The sequence below is a fragment of the Canis lupus genome, chromosome 20, assembly GCF_011100685.1.
Source record: "Canis lupus familiaris isolate Mischka breed German Shepherd chromosome 20, alternate assembly UU_Cfam_GSD_1.0, whole genome shotgun sequence".
Lineage (NCBI taxonomy): Eukaryota > Metazoa > Chordata > Mammalia > Carnivora > Canidae > Canis > Canis lupus.
Window position 1 is genome coordinate 42,258,157 of NC_049241.1, and position 20,706 is coordinate 42,278,862.

General features: G+C 52.7%; 1 protein-coding gene and 1 long non-coding RNA gene across 3 annotated transcripts in view; one reads left to right on the forward strand and one right to left on the reverse strand.

The window, feature by feature from the left end:
- CCDC12 (coiled-coil domain containing 12) overlaps positions 1–20,706 on the forward strand; it is a 51,138-nt gene that overhangs the window by 13,228 nt on the left and 17,204 nt on the right. Inside the window, exon 2 of the mRNA XM_038566640.1 lies at positions 20,004–20,071. Coding sequence (XP_038422568.1) covers positions 20,004–20,071 — 68 coding nt within the window. The remainder of the gene's footprint in view (positions 1–20,003; positions 20,072–20,706) is intronic.
- On the reverse strand, positions 10,253–14,140 carry LOC119864699. 2 transcript variants are annotated; one of them, XR_005374962.1, is made up of 3 exons: positions 13,689–14,140; positions 13,164–13,305; positions 10,253–10,536 (listed from the first exon to the last, which is right to left on the reverse strand). It is a non-coding gene; the product is annotated as an uncharacterized LOC119864699 (long non-coding RNA). The 2 variants fall into 2 exon arrangements; XR_005374963.1 differs by lacking the exon at positions 13,164–13,305.

Genomic DNA, 20,706 nt, shown 5'->3' on the forward strand with positions numbered 1-20,706 from the left:
TGTGTGGGTAGGATCTGAAGCCCTGGGGCTGGGTGAGGTCCCCAGGGGACAGGGTTTAGATAGCACAGACAGTGCCCAGGGGCTCACCCTGCAACCTACAGGAGAAGTGGCAGAGGAATCTTGGGTGGGGGGCATTGGGGCTGAGAGAAGCTGGGTGAGGACTGGAGTGGGTTTGGACACTGGAGTGGGTTTGGACACGACGGGGCAGTGGGTGTGGTCTAGCTGTTTACGGGTGGCCTGTGTGGGAGGGGAAGGTGCTAGTGGGGTCCTGGCGACAGCTGCATTGGGAAGGGGGCCTGTACGCTGCTTTGAGGTCTCACCAGCCCTCACCTGTGAGGCTTGCTGAACTCTCAGGAGAGGCAGCACCAGGCTGAGGCTGTGCTCTTGTGGCTTTGCTCTTTGGGTTGGCCCAGTGTTGTGGAGTGGGTAGTCTTCCTGCCCCCTACCCTGTAGGTAGGCTGTTCCCACGTGTGCCGAACGCTACCCCTGAGTCAGGCTGGCAGCTTCACTCATGGTTACCTGCACCAAGGGCTGCTGGGAAGATTGCTTTTGCCACCAAGCTCTACTGACTCTGGGACCAGTAGATAGATCAGTCTTCACGTTCCTCCTGTGTCACACAGGGCCCACCCTCTGGCCCTCTGGCCTTGGTCTGCTTCCTGGGGCTGGGTGCTAGGGAGACGCCCACCTCCTGGCTGAAGTCCACACAGTGCTCTCTCTATGGCATGGAAGGGGTGCTGGCTTCCCCTTGGAGCTGTGCAGGGAAGGCCCTGCGATGGGCTTCAGTGAAGAGAAGGGGACCTTCCCTGAAACTGGTCTAATACTCTGGGGGAAACCTACTAGCCTGGAATAGTGGCGGGCCTCTTTCTAAGTTACCCTCAGAGGGCAGGGCTTTTTGAGGCAGATACATGCTGTTCTGGATCTTTTCACTATTTAGCTTGCCTGTGATGGCTGAAGCAGACAAGTACCTCTAGACAGGAGGCTGTAAGACAAGGTCCTCCTTTCTTGCCCCACTCCTGACATGCCATTAGGACCTCAGTTTCCCCTTTGAGTGACTCTTGTGACATGACAAGATGTAACCAGGTGTTTGCGAGGCCTCACTGATGGGGTACAGGGAGTTGGGAAGCAAAGGAATCGTGAAATTCAAGCTGGCTTTTAATCCTCCTATTAGCTTTTGCAGCAGCAAAATTTTTGTTACCTTAATGGTGAATCCCTCCATTTTACCTGTTTCCTAGAGCTGGGAGGCAGGGAGGGGCTGAGTTTCCCAACCAAGTAGTTATCTTCTGGGTGTGCTGTGTGTGTGTGTGTGTGTTGTGGTGTCCTGAGGTATTTCTCTCTTTGAGGACTGATTTCTTATTGTCCTAGACAGAATGAGCCCTCTCTTTAGATTTTAGTAGTCTATTTCTGGTTTCTACATGGGCTTTTTTTTTTTTTTTATTAAAGATTTTATTTATTTATTCATGAGAGACACAGGCAGAGGGGGAAGCAGGCTCCATGCAGGGAGCCCGACGTGGGACTCTGACCCTGGGTTTCCAGGATCACACTGGGCTGAAGGCGGCGCTAAACTGCTGAGCCACCTGGGCTGCCCTTTACATGGGCTTAAATTGTTTTTAACAATTCTGTCCCAGCATTAAAAAACTTCCCTTTTAATTGAAGTATACCGTACATAGAAAAAACTAGATGAACCAGCCCAGTGATTTTTCCTAAGTGAATATGTTATGTAATCTGTCACTCAGGTCAAGAAGTGGGGCAACATCCCAGCATCCCCCTCCTGCTCCCTGCCCTTGTGCCCCAGGAGTAATCACTTGGGGCCTCTAACACCCTAGGTTGGCTTTCTCTTGAACTTCATATGAATGGAGTCATATGCTACATACTCTTTTGGGATCCGGCTTCTTTCATTCAGTGTTGTGCCTGTGAGCTGTTGCATGTGGCCTCAGCTCTTCTGACTGCTGTACCGTATGCCATTGTTTGAATATACCACATCAGATCCGTCCCACTGTAGATTTTCAGGCTGGAGCCGTAATCTGCCATTCCCAATCTTATACACGTCTTGGTGAACATGTGTATGTGTGTCTGCTGGGGGTAGCCCTAGGAGTAGAATTGCTAGGTCATAGAGGAGACGCTGCCGTGCAGCTTTCCCAGCAGCTCTACCATGCCACACTCCTGCCAGCAGTGAATGAGAGTTCCTCTCCCAACACTCCAGCTATGGTTAGTCTTTTTCAAGTTAGCCCTGCTGGTGGAGGTGTAGTGGTATCCCTTTGTGGTTTAAGTTTGCATTCCCTTCCTAACTTAATGCAGTTGAGTGTCTTTTCATATGTTTATATGAAGTACCTGTTCAAACCTTTTGCCTCCTGTCCTTTTTTATTGAGTTACCTGACAGATTTTCCTATTAATTTCTAGGGGTTCTTTGAGCCCTCAGTGAGTCCTTTGTTCTATATACATATTGTGTTTTCTCCCCTTCTGGGCCTTGACTTCTCATGCTTTTAATTGCATTCTTTGGTGAACAGAAGAAGTTCTTTATTTTTGTGTAGTCCAATTCATCAAGGTTTGTTTTTTTTTTTTTTTTTTTCCTGATTACCTTCTGTGGCCTGCATACGGGAATAATTGCCAACTCCTAGGTCACAATGACATTGTCTTATGTTGTATTCTAGAAGTTTTATTGTCTTACCTTTCACCTTGAGATTTCCAGTCCATCCAGAATTTACTTATTTTTGCATGGTATGAGGTAGGTGTCAAGATCCTCCCGCCCATGTGGATATCTGTGACTCAGCACTATTCATTATTTGGCCCAGTTGTTTTTTAGAAAGAAGGCTGTTTTCTTGTGAATGGTTGGCATGCAGCATGCTTAATAATATTGCTGATCTCCTACAACATCTTGATAATAATTGTAGTTATTATAGAAGTAGTACTAGTAGTACTGTTTTTTTTCTTTTTTTAAAAGAAATCTTTTTTAAAAATATTTTATTTATTTATTTATTTATTCATGAGAGACACAGAGAGAAAAAGAGGCAGAGACACAGGCAGAGGGAGAAGCAGGCTCCATGCAGGGAACCTGATGTGGGATTTGATCCTGGGTCTCCAAGATCGTGCCCGGGGCTGAAGGCAGCACTAACCTACTGAGCCACCAGGGCTGCCCTAAAAGAAATCTTTTAAAAATTTCATTTATTCATAAGAGACACAGAGAAAGAGGCAGAGACATTGGCAGAGGGAGGAGCAGGCTCCATGCAGGGAGCCCGATGGGGGACTCAATCCCAGGACCCCAGGATCATGACCTGAGCCAAAGGCAGATGCTCAACCACTGAGCCACCCAGGTGCCCTAGCAGAGGCAACTCTTAAATTTATTTAACAAAGCACTCAGACATTTCCAGGTGCCCTGTGGCAGCAGCACCATCCTCGGTATGGCTGACTCTGAGCCCCTGAGCCCCGTGTCTTTGTGCACCACAGGAGGACTTCCTGTGTACTTGGAGGGAAGGCGGGAACCCGCCAAGCCAGTTCCTCCAGAGCTGCTCGGCCAGCCTTGCCAGCCTTGCCCGATCAACTAACTGGGGGTGTTCTGGCTAGAAATACGAGTTGCTTCCAGGTCACTTGTTGCAAAGTTGAGCTGTTTTAAACAGACCCCTGCCGACAGGTGGACCAGGATTTGGTTGATCGACAGCGCTAAGTATTGTAATACAGATTTGAAATGGAATTCGTGTTCTCCTATCGGGGATGATGTGACCCATGTTTCACCTTGGAATGACGAGGAACACTTCGCCAGCCCACACCCGCACGCTTCCCCCGTGTCCCCATGCAGGTGCCCCATGTGCCCCCCACCACTCCAGTGCGTGTATCCATACACACACAGTAGTGCACCTGCCCACCCTCCAGTCTGCATGTACCACACAGCCACTCCCTCTGCACGTCCAACCCCCAGTGCCCCCAGCCCACACCTACACATGCCCGTACCTCCCCCAAACACACACACATGCACACACACACACACACACCCATACCCCCATACCTTCAGCACCCCTCCCCACACACACCCTAAGCAGCTGGGAGGGCTTGTCACTGCTAAGCCACTGCTGAGCTCCAGGAGACCCTGGAGACCCTCCAAGTATAGAGCTTGGAGTGGCTGGTCTGATCTGGCCCTGCTGCCTTCAGGGCCCTGCCCTTAACCCCTGAGGCTTTCCCCTAGGTTTGTTTTGGAGGGAAGCAACAGCTTGTACTCTTGAAAGAATTCCAAGAGGAAAACCAGTCACTGTGGTAACGACGCCCTGTGGGGAGTAAAATCCAGACTCCAGAGCTGTCTGGATTCAGGCTTCTAAAGAGCTGCCCTGTCCAGAGAAAAGGTGAGTGGCTGGCCAGAAGACGTTTGTCCTTTCAAGGACAGCCCCGCCCTGCCGCCTCTACACGGTGTCCTGGGCAGGGTACCACTGGATTTCTTGCAGGGCAATTGAATCCTAAAGAAAATGCACCTGTATTTGCTACCTGGGTGAGGAAGCCATCAGACAGGAGCAGAACTTTCCTGCCCTGAGTCCAGGAGCCTGCAACTGTTCAGGAATGGGAGCACATGCTGGGCTCTCTGGGACAAGGAGTAGGGTACTGAGCTGTTTGAACCCCTCCTGTGCACCCGACCAGCATTGCTCCTCCTGTTGCATGCCTGCTATGTGTCAGGCCCCATGAAGGGCTTTGGGGCTGAGGTCATCAAGGGCAGACTGGGGCTCAGTGGGGAGACAGGACCCAGGTGCTACCAGCTGTCATCATGATACAGCGCACTGCTGTCTGCTGGGGAGGGGTAGCCGAGAGCCCTGAGTGTCCTGAGTGGAGGGCCAGGGGGCCCTTGTACACCGTAGTGCCACATCCACTGCACGGAATGGGGAGCTTCTGAACCCGCTGTGAAGGCACCTGACCCCACTTTCTCTCCTTTGTTGGCTTGTGGGGCATGTCCTTGGGCTGCCCAGGCTGCACAGCTCTCAAGATGGAGCCTGACATGGCGGAGGTTCTGCGTTTACCTGAGGAGATAGACTGGGTACAGGGCACGGAAGGCGATAGCTGCCTGGAGGATGGAAGAAGAGGAGGGGAGGGGCAGAGCAGGCAGGTGTGGAGGTAGTCGGGATGTGGGAAGACCACCGTGGCAGCCCCCACCCGCACCCCTCGCCTCCTCCAGGTCCCCCGCATACTGTGACTAGCCTTTTTTGACTTGGACTCACATTCTCTGCATGCATGCAGGATGTGCCCTTCTAAACGGGTCAGCGCAAGGGCAAGAGCTGGATGGTCCCCTGGCTGACACTGGTGGCTGCTCTGTATGAATTGAGGGAAGGGAAGAGGCATGCACGTGAGGATTTGTTCTGTGACCCTTTCTGGCAGTGTGGCGGGGGGGTGGGGGGCAGTGAGCATGGCTCTGGAAGGGGGATGTCACGGGCCTCACGCTGAGCATGCAGGTCTCATGCTGGGGCTCCCCTGTCGGCATCATCATCACCATGGTTGGCGCCTACTCACTGAGGACCTATTCTGTGTGGGCCACCATGCAGGGCTCCTCACACCATATCCACTCTCATTCACCAGCTCTCTGCAGCTGAGGAAGGTGCTATCTCCCACGTCTAGGCACAGGCACAGCACGCTGGTCACCGAGGTCCAGGGCACGGCACAGCATGGCACACTGGTCACCCAGGCCCACCACATGGCACAGCATACTGGTCACCCAGGTCCAGGGCACGACACAGCACTGCACACTGATCACCCAGATCCACCACATGACACAGCACGGCATGCTGGTCACCCAGGTCCATGGCACAGCACGCTGGTCAGTGCTGGGCTGCTTCCTTATGTGCTCCTGCCTTGTCAACCCCTCAGCCCAGCACATGATTTTACAAAGTGTACTTGGCTTCTTGAGGAAATGTGTGTAGGTGAGGATTAAAAGACCTTGTTTAAGCAGTGTTTCCTCCCACAAATAAATGTGCCAGTTCTGACTTTAGTTTAAATTTGGTTTCAATTAGGATTTTATCACTTGTAGATCACACCAGAGAGGAGACAACTGTCTTACCTTTACTTTTCCTCAGACTGTGACACATTGAGAAGCAGCTGATCAGAGGTTAAAATAGCTTCTAGTCTCCCAGAAGCTTCAGCACACTGTTTCTCTGTGAACTTCTGACTTGCCTGGGAACTTTTTTTTTTTTTTTTTTTTAACATTTCAGGTTGGTTTTTTTTAAAGATTTATTTATTCATGAAAGACACACAGAGAGAGGCAGAGACACAGGCAGAGGGAGAAGGAGGCTTCATGCAGGAAGCCTGATGCAGGACGCAATCCCAGGACCCTGAGATCACGACCTGAGCCAAAGGCAGACACTCAACCACTGAGCAACCCAGGTGTCCCTTGCCTGGGAATTAATGCCCCAAGAATTTGCTTTTCCAACCTGGGTGCCTGAGTTGGGGCTGTGTACATTGTACACTCAGCTCCGTTGGGATGGAGGGATAGGGAGACGGACCCCAGGTCAGGTGAGCGCTTGCTTGTGTCAGCGGTTGGCCTTTGTGATGGACTTAGGGGGAAATGCCAGGGCCAAGTACACAGAACACTTTACATCCTGCACCCAGTTTCTTCATTTGCAAAGTCTCCCTGTGGATCTGATGAACCATGGGCCATAAGACCGCTTTTAGCTCTGAAAGCATTGCACCTGCTTTGCTATTAGGTTATTGCTATAAATGGTCATGTGTAGCCGGGGTACTTAGTTACAACCAACAGAAATCTATTTTGGTTAGTTAGTTAGTTTCTCTGTTATTTATTTATTTATTTATTTATTTATTTATTTATTTATTCATTCATTCATTCATTCATTCATTCATTCATAGAGACACAGAGAGAGAGAGAGGCAGAGACACAGGCAGAGGGAGAAGCAGGCACCATGCAGAGCCTGACGTGGGACTCGATCCAGGGTCTCCAGGATCACGCCCTGGGCTGCAGGCGGAGCTAAATCGCTGCACCACCAGGGCTGCCCAGTTTCTCTGTTTAAAACAAGAGAGCCAGGGGTGCCTAGGTGGCTCAGTTGGTTAAGCATCTGACTCTTGATTGTGCTTGGGTCATGATCTCAGGGTTGTGAGATAGAGCCCTGTGTTGGGCTCTGTGCTGGACATAGAGCCTGCTTAAGATTCTCTCCCTGCCTCCTCCTCTTCTCCCCCCTCTCTAAGAAAAAAAAAGAGAGAGAGAAAGAGAGCACCCCAGCCTTGGATTTATGCAGCCAAAAAGAAGTCCAGCATTTCTCAGGAGAAGTGGCTCTGTAAGGAAGCCCTACTGCCTCCAGGTATGAGGACTCTGCAGCATGCTGTGCTGCAGCCCCAGAGGCAGACTCGGTCTTATACTAGCGTCTTATACTAGCGCTGCCATCAGAAGTCCCTGAGGCCGGCCCCCTGCCCCACCCTGCTCACCCCGCTGGGCAGGCCAGTGTGGGGCACTTTCAGCCTCTGTACTGTGCAGCTGTCTCTTCCTTCCCCAAGCTTCAGTCAGAGCCTCCTAGTAAGGGAGGGGCGCAAGCCCTGGGCGGCCCATAGAATGATGGGCACTCAGGTTCCAGTCACCTTACCCCATGGCTCCAGGCGACATGGTAGCCTAGACGGACCGGCCAGCTTGAAGTCAGGAGACCTAGTAGGTCTGGTGCTAGCTCTTGTCCTCGTCCTGCACACTTTCCCTGGACCTCCTGCTGCCCTCAGGATGTTTATGTTATATGAGAGCTTTCTCTGTCTCTTCCCATCCTGCCTGCTCTGTATCCAGAGCCCACCCTGGTCACTGCAGTGGCCCTCAGGCAGCTTGGGGTGGCCTCATACGGGTCACTTCATCCCCCGGTCAGCCTCTGTAAGAGCAGTGATGTGGTCTGACTCAGAGGCTCCTCATTTGAATCGTATGGTAAAAGTGTGACCCGGAGGGTGGGCAGGAGCTGGGAACATTCAGACTTCCAGGTCTTAGCCTGGAAGATTCTGATTTGGGAGGTTCTATTTATAGCCTGTTCCATGGACCTCTGGGTCCCTTTCATGCTGTACCAGATGTTATCAGAGACTTGTGCAGCCTTCACAGTTTGTGGTTTTCTTTTCTCATTTGGTAAGAATGGATGGAGTCACCCTTCTGGCTCTTGTGCAGAACGCACAGCGAGACCTTACTTGAAATAGTTTTGGAAGCATGATGCAATCAGAAAACCTTGGTTTAAGTGCTGACCTATCTCTTACCAGCTGTGAGCCATTGAGTACGTCCCTTGGTGGTCCCAAAGGGTCATTGCACGGCTGAGATGATAGTATGGGATCCCAGGGAAGGGGGGCAGCAGGCCGAGGCCCCATGTGCATGAGAGGGAAGTGTGAGTGCCACTTGGCCCTGTGCAGGTGGGAGCAGCTGTCCTCTACACAGACTCACAGGCAGCAGCTGTCTGCTCTCCCAGGGCTGAGAAAGTAGCTCTCTTAGCCCACATCCGACTCCTTTTTCAGTGGCTTCAACCGGTGACCCTCACCCTTCCCTTTCTGGCCCTTTCTTCATGCCCTTTATAAATAACGCTAGCCACGTGGCTGCCGCCTCCCTGACTGTGCTCCAGCTTTTGCCGGCTTCTTGGTGCTGGACAGACAGGGCTGAAGTCAGTAGAACCTAGGGCAAGCCCCCCCATGCTGGCTCCTCTTGCCCCAGTGTGCCTTGGCTGGCCCGCTCCAGACACAGGGCTCAGGCTCAGCACGCCTGCTCCTTCCAGTTATTCTAGCACCCCTGCCCTGCCCACTCTGCTCTCCCCCAGACAGCCCACTCTTCTTCCAGGTGCGTTTGGGTTTCCTGGTCAGCTCTGAATCACTGGGCATTCCCGTAGTACCCAGGGAGCCACGGCACTTGGCTTAGGACATGCTGTGCAGTGACTGTGCATTCACCTGTGTGCCAGCACCCTGAGGGCAGATGTCATGTCTTCGTCACCTTTTCATCCGCCAGATATGACAGGGCTCAGAGACATCTCGAAAATATTTGAGTGAAGAAATGAAGCAACTGGATAGGCCCGTGGGTTTGGGAGTTGGCCAGGCTGAGATCTTTTTCTCAGGGAGAGGCCGACTTGCCTTTATATAGAGGTCTGTAATCTGCAGCCATACCGGCGAGGTGAACTTCACTGGGTGCGAAGTCTTTCCAGACCACAAGGTTTGCAGAATCAGTTGTTCAGGCATGGACTGGGGGCGTTTTGACACCTGCCCACACGGAAAAGGACCCCCCGCCCCCCCGCCTTGTTGATCGCAGGCTTTGAGGAAGCCAGTGGCATCATGTGGCTAACAGGAGCCTTGATGTGGTCCTGTTGGCTGCTGTCAGGGAATGGTTTGGGGACCCAGCACTGGTGTGAATAGGCACATGGGCCTGGTGTGGGGGGAGGTAGAAGGGTGTGATTTTCAGGGCCACTCAACTGGGGTTTTCAGGCCCTTGTTTGCTATTTCCCTTGGATCCAAGGATGGTGAACATATTCTCAATAAGTTCCCTCTTCCCTCTAGGGCTCAGACTGAGAATCCTGTTCACCATCCAGAGTTCGAGGGCAGAGGATGGATCTGGTGTGGGTCAGACACCAGCCATATGTCCTCAGGACCAGAGATTCTGGGTGGCTGTTTTATTCCCTAAAACCAACCAGCTGGGCCCCCATGCAGTGCATCATGACTCCAGCTGTCCACATTGAGGCCACAGGAAGAGGATTCTGGGCCAGCCCCCCAGTGCCACACAGGGCTATCTCATACCAGGCAGGGGTTTCTAAACTTCATGAACATTATTGTTTGCCTTTGCGATTCACTGCTCTTGCTCCAGCTGTGAGCTTTACCATGATGAGGAAGTCCTGGTGGTTGCAAGTTCTGTTCTGTGGCAGAGGAGGCACTTTCCCCCTTGAAAAAACGGGAAATGATGAGGCAGGGGGAGAGGGTAGGGAGGTAACCTCATCGCTCACCACCAGTTGGTTTCTTAACTGAAATTTTTGTCCTGATCAGGGGAGCTGTCTGGCCCAGTTGGAGGGCACTCAGCCTCCAGGGCAGCTGCTGGTTTGGCTCTTGGGCCCAGTCCAGGGCTGCGGGCTGGTGTGTGCAGGCGTCAGCCTTCCTCCTCCTCCCCGCCCCCCGCAGCATGCTGGTCCTTTGGGTTTCATGTGTTTAAATTCTAGAAAAGTCACCAAACATTGACTGGGCTGTGCTGGGCCTCAGGGCTAGCCATGGCTTCCTGCTTTCCTGCTGAGCCAGGTGAAGGTCAGGAGAGTCTGTTTAGGGTGTGATACAGTCAAGACAGTGAGTCACGGGCAGCTGGGTTCCTCTAGCTGCTTTTGTTTTTAGATCTTTTTGCTATTAAGTCATTTTGATAACAGAATGAAAGGAAATGGAAAAAATACTACCCACAGTCATGTAGGAGCCCGTGAAGTCTTGGGCCACATGTGTGTCATGATGTGATGCTATGGTTCGGCTCATGGCCATGTGTGTGGACTCAGCACCTCTCACGGTCCTGTGTGTTCTGTGTCACTGTGCTGTTTCCGTGACCATACAAGCCAGGTGCAGGAGCAAGTAGGACTCACCTCGCAGTTCCAGGTCACCCTGTTAGGAGAAGTACAGCTGTGAGCACCTCGCCATGTATCTACTCTTTTATCTCCTAGTGATGCTCTTCTGGGTTGGAAGTTCCTGGCCCAGAAATGGGCATATCGGGGGCTCCTGATGGTTTGGTCATGTCTCTCTGAAATGACACTGGGGAGAGATGTGAGGTGGTGTGATGCTGCTGCTCCGTCAGACACCAGTGAGACCACCTGTGTGTTGGAGATAGGTGTGGGAGCATGGCTAGAGCAGAGGGCTGGCTCTTACAGGGAAGCAGCCTAGGCTTGACTCTGACCCTATCCTTTGGACCCTGGCACCAACAGCTGTGTGACTCTGGGTGGACTACTTACTTACACCAGACTTCCATTTTTATAATCTGTGAAAGAAAGAAAACAGTGCTGACTTGATTAGATTTTTTGAGAGAGAGACAAAGTGCACAGATGCTGAGACAGGGTGAGGAGGCGTGGGTTCAGGGGGGAGGGACAAGCAGACTGGCTCCTGCTGAGCCAGGAGCCCAACCTGAGGCTCAATCCCAGGATCCCAGGATCATGATCTGAGCTGAAGGCTGACACTTAACCTACTGAGCCATCCAGGTGCCCCTAGTAGATTTTTATGATGAATAAGTAATTATTTCAGTTAATTGGATAATCAGTTGCTTGGCATAATGTAATGAATGCTATTATTATAGGAAATACATGAGCAGAGATGAGTAAGAATGGGGTCCAGCCCTCCCCAGAGCTCATCTTTTACTGGGAAGTCTTCTAGTTTGGTGGACCCATTAGATTTGATCCTTACCACACTACTAAGGAGTGGGCATGGTTGAGATTTTTTCTCTCAATCTACAGGAAAGAAGCAGAAGTGCAGGTGATTGTTGGAAGGGAGGCTAGAACAGACAGCTTGGTGGTGAAGACGCAGATCTGTCTGGTAGAAAGAACCACGTGTGTGGTAGCAGGGAACTGGGCTTTTGTGACTGTGTCCCCAAACTGGTGGAAAGAGTAGGACTCTGACATGCACGGACCCGAGTTAGGTCCACTGAGCCTCAGTCCTCACATCCAGGAGGCAAGCTTAGTGATGCCTGGTTCATGCAAGTTTTTGGGAGGAGAACTTGTCCGTAAGGGGAAGAAGTAGCATATGTGTCCTGCCTCCCTTTGGTTGCTCCATCACTCATTTGCTAGTAGCCCAGCTGCTGTTAGGCGTCAGGTGTTGGGGGCAGCAGTGGACAGGCCTCTGAGAGCTAGCTCCCAGTCGAGGAGGGAAGAAAGATGACAAACAAAATCTCACATGGGCAAGTCCAGGTAAAATCAAATGTCTGGGACTATTCTTGATGGAGAGCCTGCCTGGAAAGAAAGCCCTTCTGCTGAACATGGGTGTAACCTTCGGCCCACATGGGGAGGAGGGAAGGGGCCGAAGCCCACCCTCCGTCTCTCTGCCTCCATGCAGTTTGGTGGCACGTGCAGAATGAAGGCTTCTGTGGGGAAGCCTCACACATGCGGTGCCCGTTCTTCCAGCCTGGGGCCCTTCTCCCTCATCCCCGAGGGAATCAGATAGGTCATTCTTAATTTGAGCTTCAGTTTTAAAAATTGCATGTGTGTCATCTGCAGAAACTTGGCAAAAAAAACCCACAAACATACACACACACACACACACACACACACACACAATTAGAAAAGGATGGTGCCTTCCATTCACACACCACTACCTTTTACAGTGTTAGGCATGGATCAGCTTCTCTGTGGGTTGGACCGACCATAATTGGCCCTTTGCTTCCCAGCCTGGATCTGGACCCTGGGCCCTGGGTCTCTGAAGTCTGTTTTGGTTCCTAGAACTCTACTGGCTACCCACTTTCTTGTTTGTTTGTGTGAGGGGGTGCAGGCCGAGCAGGGGGTGGGGAGGTGAAAACAGAGGGAAGGACTGATTCCCCAGGGGGTGTGGTGGGAGCCAGAGTTCAAGTCAGGCCTGTCGCTGATGGACAGCAGGACCCCAGGGTGCCAGCAGGCTGTCGCCCACAGTGGGTGTCACATGGGGCCCTGTGCCAGGAGGTGGAGCCAGGTTCCTAACCCCAGTGTCTGTGAAGTAGCACTGGCCCCACTCTCACAGGGAGGAAACAGAGAGGTCCTGCAGTTTGCCCTGTGTGCCACCACTGGTCAGCTGTGGAAGTGTGGTCTGCCTCGCGCTGCCTGGGCATCTCCATCCCACAGTGCCCCCTACAGGGAGGGCCCTGTGGGAATTTGGAGCCTGGCCCCACCGCCCAGAGGAACTGGTCCAGGCTGGCCATGTGTGAAGAAAAGGGGGCACTGGTCTTTGCCCTGCCCTCAGCATGACCTCTCAAGGGCTTCTTTCCTGTGGGGATGTGGGGACCACGTGGGCCCTCCCAAGCCTCTGCACCTTCTGCTGCTACCTGTTCCCTCTGCCGCCCTGCCCCTGCCCCCACTCCTTGGGTGCAGAACAGGTGGTAGGAGAGCCTCCCCAGATACCTCAGGTGCCACCCAAAGACCTGCCCCCAAAAGACCTGCCCCCACACTCCACACACCACCGCCATGCTGTTGACACTCCCTTCCCTCCTCCAGGTCACTACCCCCTTGAGAATCTGAAGAGCTATGGATTCTTACTCCAGAAAAATGGGCCTTTTATACCTGGCCTGTGTGTGTGTGACTGGTGACTTCTGGGATCCCGTCCACGGTTCCAGGCTAAGTTCCACCCGCCCTGGTCTGTGAACACCAGGCGCCCTCTCGGTGTGTTCTTTCTGCCCCTCGGGACCTGATGTGGATGGAGTACCTAGCACAGGGAGCCGGTCTGTTAGCTGGTAATCTGCTGGAGGGGTTGCCTGCCATCGCCTCCGAACACCGCCAGTTTCTTCCATTGCAAGAATAGGACCAGGCTTGGCTTGGGGCCAGCTCCCCCCCCCACTCCTCTGCCACATGCAGGGCACCGGCAGCCATCCTGGGGCCGTGCTGTCTGGTGGTGCCAGCCCCACCTCTGGCTGAGGAGCGGGCCCTCTTCTCTGCCACTGAGGACGCCCCACTGGACCCTTCTTCTCCCTGGGAGTCCTGGTCAGAACCTGGAGTCCGTTGTCTGATGCCCCCCTCGCCCCCCGAGCGTTTGGGCACTTCTGTGGTAGTGCCACTGCCTTAGTTCCGGCCCTCATCTGCAGGCCTCACCTCCAGCTTCCGGGCTGTTCCCCCAGCACTTTGTTCTCTGGGCTCACGAGCCTCTGGGGAACGCCTGCTTCCACCGGAGAGCACTGGTGCCTCTGCTCTGGGCTGTCGGGCTCCGCCCTCCCTGCTGGACCTTCTGAGTCTGATTTTCAATGGAGCCCTGAACGCGGAGAGTCAGAAGGTGGGTCCCCCTGCACAGATTGTCCGACACGTCCTCTGCTGTCTTCATGAAGCAGACGTTACTGCGCTGCTTGTCTGCCCTCCGGATTGATGAAAGTGAAAGCTTCTCATGAGCTGTGCAGATGCAGCCAGTCTGGGCCCTGCGGCCCTGTGGTTTCTCCGCAGCCCTGCCCTTCCTGGCCTGGCCCCATCCTCCCTACCCTTCAGAGGCTGCTCCTTGTCCACTCGAGCTACAGGCTCTTCTCCTTCCTCCCTGACTATTCACTCTTATAGCCGTGCCATGATGTCAGAGTGATAGTGTCTGTTTTCATAGAAGAGGAACCGAGGCCAGACTGGTCGAATGACTTGCCCACGGTCAGATGGGTGAAACGGACCCTGGGCTTTGCCAGGCAGGGTCTGGCACAGAGCCTGTGAGCTCCGCTGCTGCACCTGCTGTACTATCTGCCCTTGAGGGACTCTCCACCTGCTGGGCAGAGTGGACATACAGGCCAGGTAGTCCCATCCCCCGCCCCCAGCAAACAGTGCTGGGGACCCACTGTTGGGCCCTGCTGGGATCATTGCTTGCCCGGGAGACTTTGAACCTCCCTCCCCTCCTTCCTCCTGTCTCTGGACAGTAGAGGACTATGCAGTGTCTGCACCCAGGTGTGGTGGCATTCAGCCCAGGGCTTATCACTGCATCTTCAGGGTGAGTCAGACACCGAGTGTCTGCCCTACCCCCTAAGTGCCCGTGGAGAACGGCGCCTTTCACAGCCGCACCCGACAGGAAGTCTCTCTGCCCGAATGGGGCTGCCCTGGTTTTGAGGATGGGCAGCAGGGTGAAATTGTGAAACCTGCCAGGTTTGCCCTCAGTAGTGTCAGTCCCTTCCTGTCTCCCTCACTTCCCTTCTGTGCTTATCTCTCATTGACTTTTCCCTGCTCGGGGCCACAGCAACCAGAAAGGCTCAAGCTGGGGCCAATTTCAACTCTTCTTAGGGGACCAGGTTTGGGTCTTAGTCTTTCTTGATCTTGATTGTTGACCAGAAGGGCCATTTCCCTGAACAGCTCACCAGGCATACCCAGAGCTAATGAGGCATGTTGCCTGGGCATTGGAAAGGGTTTCTGTACCTGTGGGTTCCTGTCGGGTCTCCAGCTGCTTCACTTATGGGCTAATGGCAGGGGGAACTTAGACCAGAGATTGGAGTGTCTATTAACCCTTTCCTGCTTCCTTCTTTGTCTTCTGGAAGGAAGAGCCCTGGGCAGCAGCTCCTCTTAGGGTGAGAGTGAGGGGCTTGCTCCTTGTCCCCTCAGCTCAGGAGCTCCTCCTTCAGCATGACTGCCCCTGATGGCAGCTCCCAACCCCCATTTACTCTTCACCAGCACATATGCACAAACATCAGCAGGCTGGGACAGGTCCAGGCCGGGAGTGGACAGTCTCACCTGGCTTCTGGTCTCCCCATCTTCTCCCACGATTCCACTTCCAGGCTGCCACAATGCCCTTTGAGAACATTGGCCCTGGCTGGGCTAAGCCCGCCCACAGCACTGGGGGAAGGCCTTGTCAGCCCTCGTCTAGCCCTGCCCTCCCCCAGTCCGGCCTGACATGGCTCCTCAGGCTCCACAGGTCTGGACAGTGCCCTCACTCTGCTCTTGTGGCTTTACCAGGCAATTACCATTCTTTAGCTGCTTGGTAACCTCCCATTGGATACTTGGAGCTGACTTTAAGGGTTACCTCCTTCTCTGACAATGCCTATCCCTTGCCGATTCCCCAGGTATACAGAACATGTCATAAAGTCTTCCTGCCACTCATGGCACAGAGGTACGTTTTTGAAGTCTGTTCCTTTAAGTAGATTTGAGATCCTTGAGGACAGCATTCTTGTTTCCTTTATCTTTGTGCTGGGCAGACCCAGCACAACAAAGGGAAACAGGAGGGAAGAGGGACCCTAGTCTTTGCCTGGGTGGGGAGAGGGGCAGCAGAAGGAGAGACAGCAGCTTCTCTTCTCCCCCCACCTTCTGCATTTCTGATGGTTGATTGAGTTTCTGATAGGGTTCAGGCAGCAAATATGGATTAACGTGCTCTTCTCATCCCCTGTAGGGGTAGTCCGCTAAAGAGGGCTTCTTCTGGGGAAGTGACTGAGGAGCAAACACATTGTTAAAACACCAAGTCTGAAATGTCCCAGAATCGATAAACCTCCAGCTGGTCTAATATTTTATTATTTTCCTAAGAGCTCAGTGCCCAGCGTGGGGTTTGAGTTCATGACCTGGAGATTAAGAGTTGCACGCTCTACCGACTAAGCCACCCAGGCGTCCCTCCAGCTGGGCTAACAAAGAAAGACAAAAGACAGAGGTTTTCGACGTCAATGGATGTCACTACAGATCCTACAAAAGTTAAAGGGATAATAAGAGAATATTATAAATGGTTTTTTGCCAATACATGCAGTAACTTAGGTGAAATGGATAGCCCTTGAAAGAAGAATTCAGGAGACTGGCTCAGGAAGAAATAGAAAATTGGTAGAGTCCCATATCTAAAAACCTCACAAAGGAAACTTTGGGTGGGTCGAGATGGCTTCACTGAAGTCTTATCATAGATTTAAGGAAGAGGTAATACCAATCTTGCATAACCCTGCACTCCCGAGGGTGTACACCAGGGCCTGGGCCTAGACTGGGGCTGGCTGCAGCCGGTCTGAGTGCATGTGGTCAGGTCTGAACCAGGTCTGAACCGTCGGGGAGCATGGGAGAGGTGGCTGGGATCAGAGCCGGTTTTAGAAACTGAGTGCTGCTCTGGATACACTCTCTCATCTCCTTGGTGAGAACGTAGGGCAGGGGGGCAGAAGGACCTTGATCCAGACCTGCAGTCACCACTGACAGGCTCTGTGGCCTTGGGCAAATCTCTTCCCTCTCTCTGGTGGCCATTTGCTACCAGGCTCCCTGTATGTTGAATTGAGGACCTAAGAGACAGCTGTGGGGGCCTTCAGTTCCTGGGGCCCTTTGAGTCTCTGAAGCTGGGGTGGGCCACGAGGGTAGTCTGCACCTCCTGTCTCCATCCCAGGTAATGAGGGTCCTGCCTTGGGACCAAGGCCAGGATCACCCAGAAGCTGTTTTCCTTCTCACAAACGCTTACTGTCCTATCTAGCTGAATTGCTGTTGAGTGTGAAGACTGGAGCACACCTTGTCCTTGCTTTTATGTGGCCTATTGTTACCCTGCTTCTCTCCGCCGCCCCCCCCCCCCCCCCCCATATCTTTATTGTTCTTGAGCACCTGCTCTTCACACAGCAGCCCAGGCTAGGGTCATCCTTAACCTCACACTATGTGAAGAATTGATGATACGGCCCACCCACCAGGCTGCTGGGCATTTTTTAAAATGTCACATAGATAGTGGGGTGTTTTCTCATTTGTTAATGAATAACCAGCCTGTGCCAAGGCACTTGAGTGTCTCTGAGACTCCAGGACAGTGGTGGGTGCAGTGGCTGCTGAGAAGGGGCATGGTGTTTGCAAAGGACAGATTCCCAAAGGCTGGTCCTGGAGCCCCCACCGTTGTCTGCCAACTGGTCCAGGTTAACAGAGCCCCGTGGAAAGAGGCCCTCCTGTGGGGTGCTTCTGGAAAAGCTGAGCCTTTTTCTGCCCTTCCACCTCTGTCCTTACTCACCAAGGGGAGGCAGGCCATCAGGGAGTAGTCCACTGGCTGGCAGTTGGGAAGGAGCTTTCTTTCTTTTTTTTTTTTTTTTTTTGACTGTTCAGGCTTACAGCTTGCTTAATCCGCTGGCATTTCATCAGGGACCGGTGCGTGTGTCAGTTGGGCCTCCGTGGAAGGGGTCCTACCCAGGCCCCTGCAGCCCTGGAGGCCAGTAGAGAGCCCTAGTTTGTGTCTCCTTTGAGAATTTATACTCTGTCCTCCTCCTTCCCTCTTGGGCCATCACCAAGGAATGCCTCTCTGCCCCAGGGCTTGCTTGTGGTGGCCAGACTCTGCCAACAGCTCCCCCAGCCTTTCCTCTGGCTCCTGGTGCCTTAGGGCACTGGTCAGAACCCCCTGTGACCAGCCCCACTTGGCCTGCCAACTTTACCAGCATTCTCCTTTACCCCTTCACCAGGCCTGCTGCTGCTGCTCCAACCACCTGGGTGTTTTGCACACCACACCCACCTTTGCTCAAGCTACGCACCCCCCTTCTCAGGAATGTCTTTCCTACTCCTGTAACACCCACATTCTGTCCATCCCTCCCCCTCTCCCCAGAATCCTGTTGACCTCTATCCTGCTGCTGCTGTTACTCATTCCTGCTGCTTCATCCCTGAGCTAAGCTGCTCTGGGTTGAAGTAGCAAGGGGTTATCTTGAGCTGTTCACATCATAAAAGCGTTTCTCTGGGCCAAAAGCCTCTAGCCTGCCTGCTTTGAGTGGTCTCCTTCCCTGCAAGTGTGGAGGCCAAGGAATGGTGGGGTCTGGCTGTTCTCAGGTCCCCATGATGATCACTGTTAGGAGGTGACTCATAAAACAAATGCCACTCTTGTGGAGGCAGTTGTCAGCAGCATAAACAAACTCTGAGGAGAGTTAGTGCATGTAGCTGGTTTACTTAAAATTTCTATGTCGGCTCTAGCTCTTTGCTTTTTAAAATTTTAATTTAAATTCGATATAATAAACATATAATGTATTATTAATTTCAGAGGTTAGAGTTCATTGATTCATCAGTTGTATATAACACCCAGTGCTCATCCCATCAGGTGCCCTCTTTAATGCCCATCACCTAGTTATCCCATCCCCCAGCAATCTTCCCCCCTGCACCCAGCAATTCTCAGTTTGTTTCCTAAAGTTAAGAGTCTCGTATGGTTTTGCCTCCCTCTCTGTTTTCAACATATTTTATTATTCCTTCCCTTCCCCTATGTTCCTCTGTTTTGTTTCTTAAATTCCGTATATGAATGAAATCATATAGCATTTGTTTTTCTGTGATTGACTTATTTCTCTTAGCATAATACCATCTAGCTCTGTCGTCCATGTTGTTGCAAATAGCAACTTTTTTTTTTTTTTTTTTAGTTTTGTTTTTTGTTTTAGTAATCTCTACACCCAACAGGCAGTTCAAACTCACGACCCTGAGATCAAGAGTCATATGCTCCTCCAACTGAGCCAGCCAGGCACCCCTCTAGCTCTTTCTTTTCTTTCTTTTCTTTCCTTTCTTTCCTTTCTTTTCTTTTCTTTCTTTTCTTTCTTTTTCTAGCTATTTCTTATGTCATAGTGGCCTCCCTGTGGCAGCACCTTACTGATGTCTCAGAATACTGCTTCAGTGAGATGGCCAAAGGCACGTTGCTGCTGGTAATGCAGTGCACAGTGACACCCTCTGGAGGACCAGCCCTGGCATGCACAAAGACCATGGGGGTGCCTCAGGACTGAGAACATGGTCATGCAATTGAGCACATACATGTGCACATACCCTGCATGTCCATCTGTCCCCAGGGCCAGTCTGATCCTACAGAGTAAGGAAGAAAGCTTGGGAAGACACTTGCTTCTGCAGGTGGAAGCAGCATGGTGGTATCCTTTGTTGTGGCCCCTGATGTGTCTGGAGAACAAGTATACAGTGTCAGGTTTGAGGTGAACATAGCTTCTCTAGCCTTATAAAGAGATGGGAGGCAGGAGGAAGACAAAGAAAAGACATTTAGAAGAAATTTTTCCCATAGAGACTTCAAACTAAATCCCCTTACCTCTATCCCCTGAATATATTATTATAAGCCCGGTTCTAGTTTGAGTTATGCTAGCCCTTAAGGTAAATAAATAGGTGTTTCTGGAGAGGCCTCTGGCATGGGAGGGGAGTCAGCAGGGAGCTTTTGCCCCAGCTTGGTTGCTGGCGACTGCCCATCCCAGCTCAGGGGGTGGCCTCATGCAGACCCATGAAGGGAACCCTCTGGCACTGATCACCTGTTTCTCACCACTAAATCCTTCTAGCTTCTGCTAGCATTCTCTGAGGGCCACCACTGTGTGTCTGGCCTGGGCTGGGGGCACCAGTTGTTAAATTTTGGGGGTGGGGTGGGTAGCGGGGGAGTTGAAGGCTTGGGGCATGAGGCTTCAGTGTTGTGCCAGGGTGGGTGGCTCCTGAGCTGTTCCTTTTTTCACCAGCTCCCTGGGCATCAAGAACTGAAAGTAGGAGCATCCATCTGAGCAAGTGGTTTTCTCCCTCCCTTTGTAGGACAAGGAAGATGGGGAGCCCAAGACCAAGCAGCTCAGAGAAGGGGAGGAGGAAGGCGAGAAGCACAGGTAAGGCCTGTGTTCACCTCCATGTCATCCACCTCTGTCACAGCCTCTGCCCCCGTGCCTCCCCCACTCATGCTGTGGCTGCCTTGAAAAAGCTCGCCCTTCCCCCGCACCCGAGCCTTCTCTGCCCCCTTTCCTCCACTGACCTGCTGGCTTTGACCTGGCCACCAGCATTTCCTTCCTGACTCCCATATGGCTTATCCCTCTTCTCAAAACCTCTTGCGTGGCGTGGTTCCCCGGCACCTGCAAAATCAGGTCCAGACCATGTGTGGCTTGTGTGCTCCGCCTGGGCCACCCGACCCCTCCTGGTTCCCCATCACCCCTCTGGCCCTTCAGCATCTCTTGGCAGCGGCCTCTCTGCTGCTGTCTCAGCCTGGATTCCTTGTCCTCTCCTCCTTCCTCTTATCTCCACTTCAGAGGCTGGTCTTCATACAGAGCTGGGCTCAGAGGCCTCTGCTTCCTCCTCCCTGTCTGTGCTCCCCATGCCCCTCCTGGGAGATCAGGGAGCATGTTTCTCTCCTGCCAGCTCCTGTCACCTGGTCCAGTCAACTTCAGTTGCCCGAACACGGTGCTCTGCCCTGTGGTTGTGGGCACACAGTCTGCCCCCTGTCCCCGTCCCGTCTGGATGGCTGGCACCT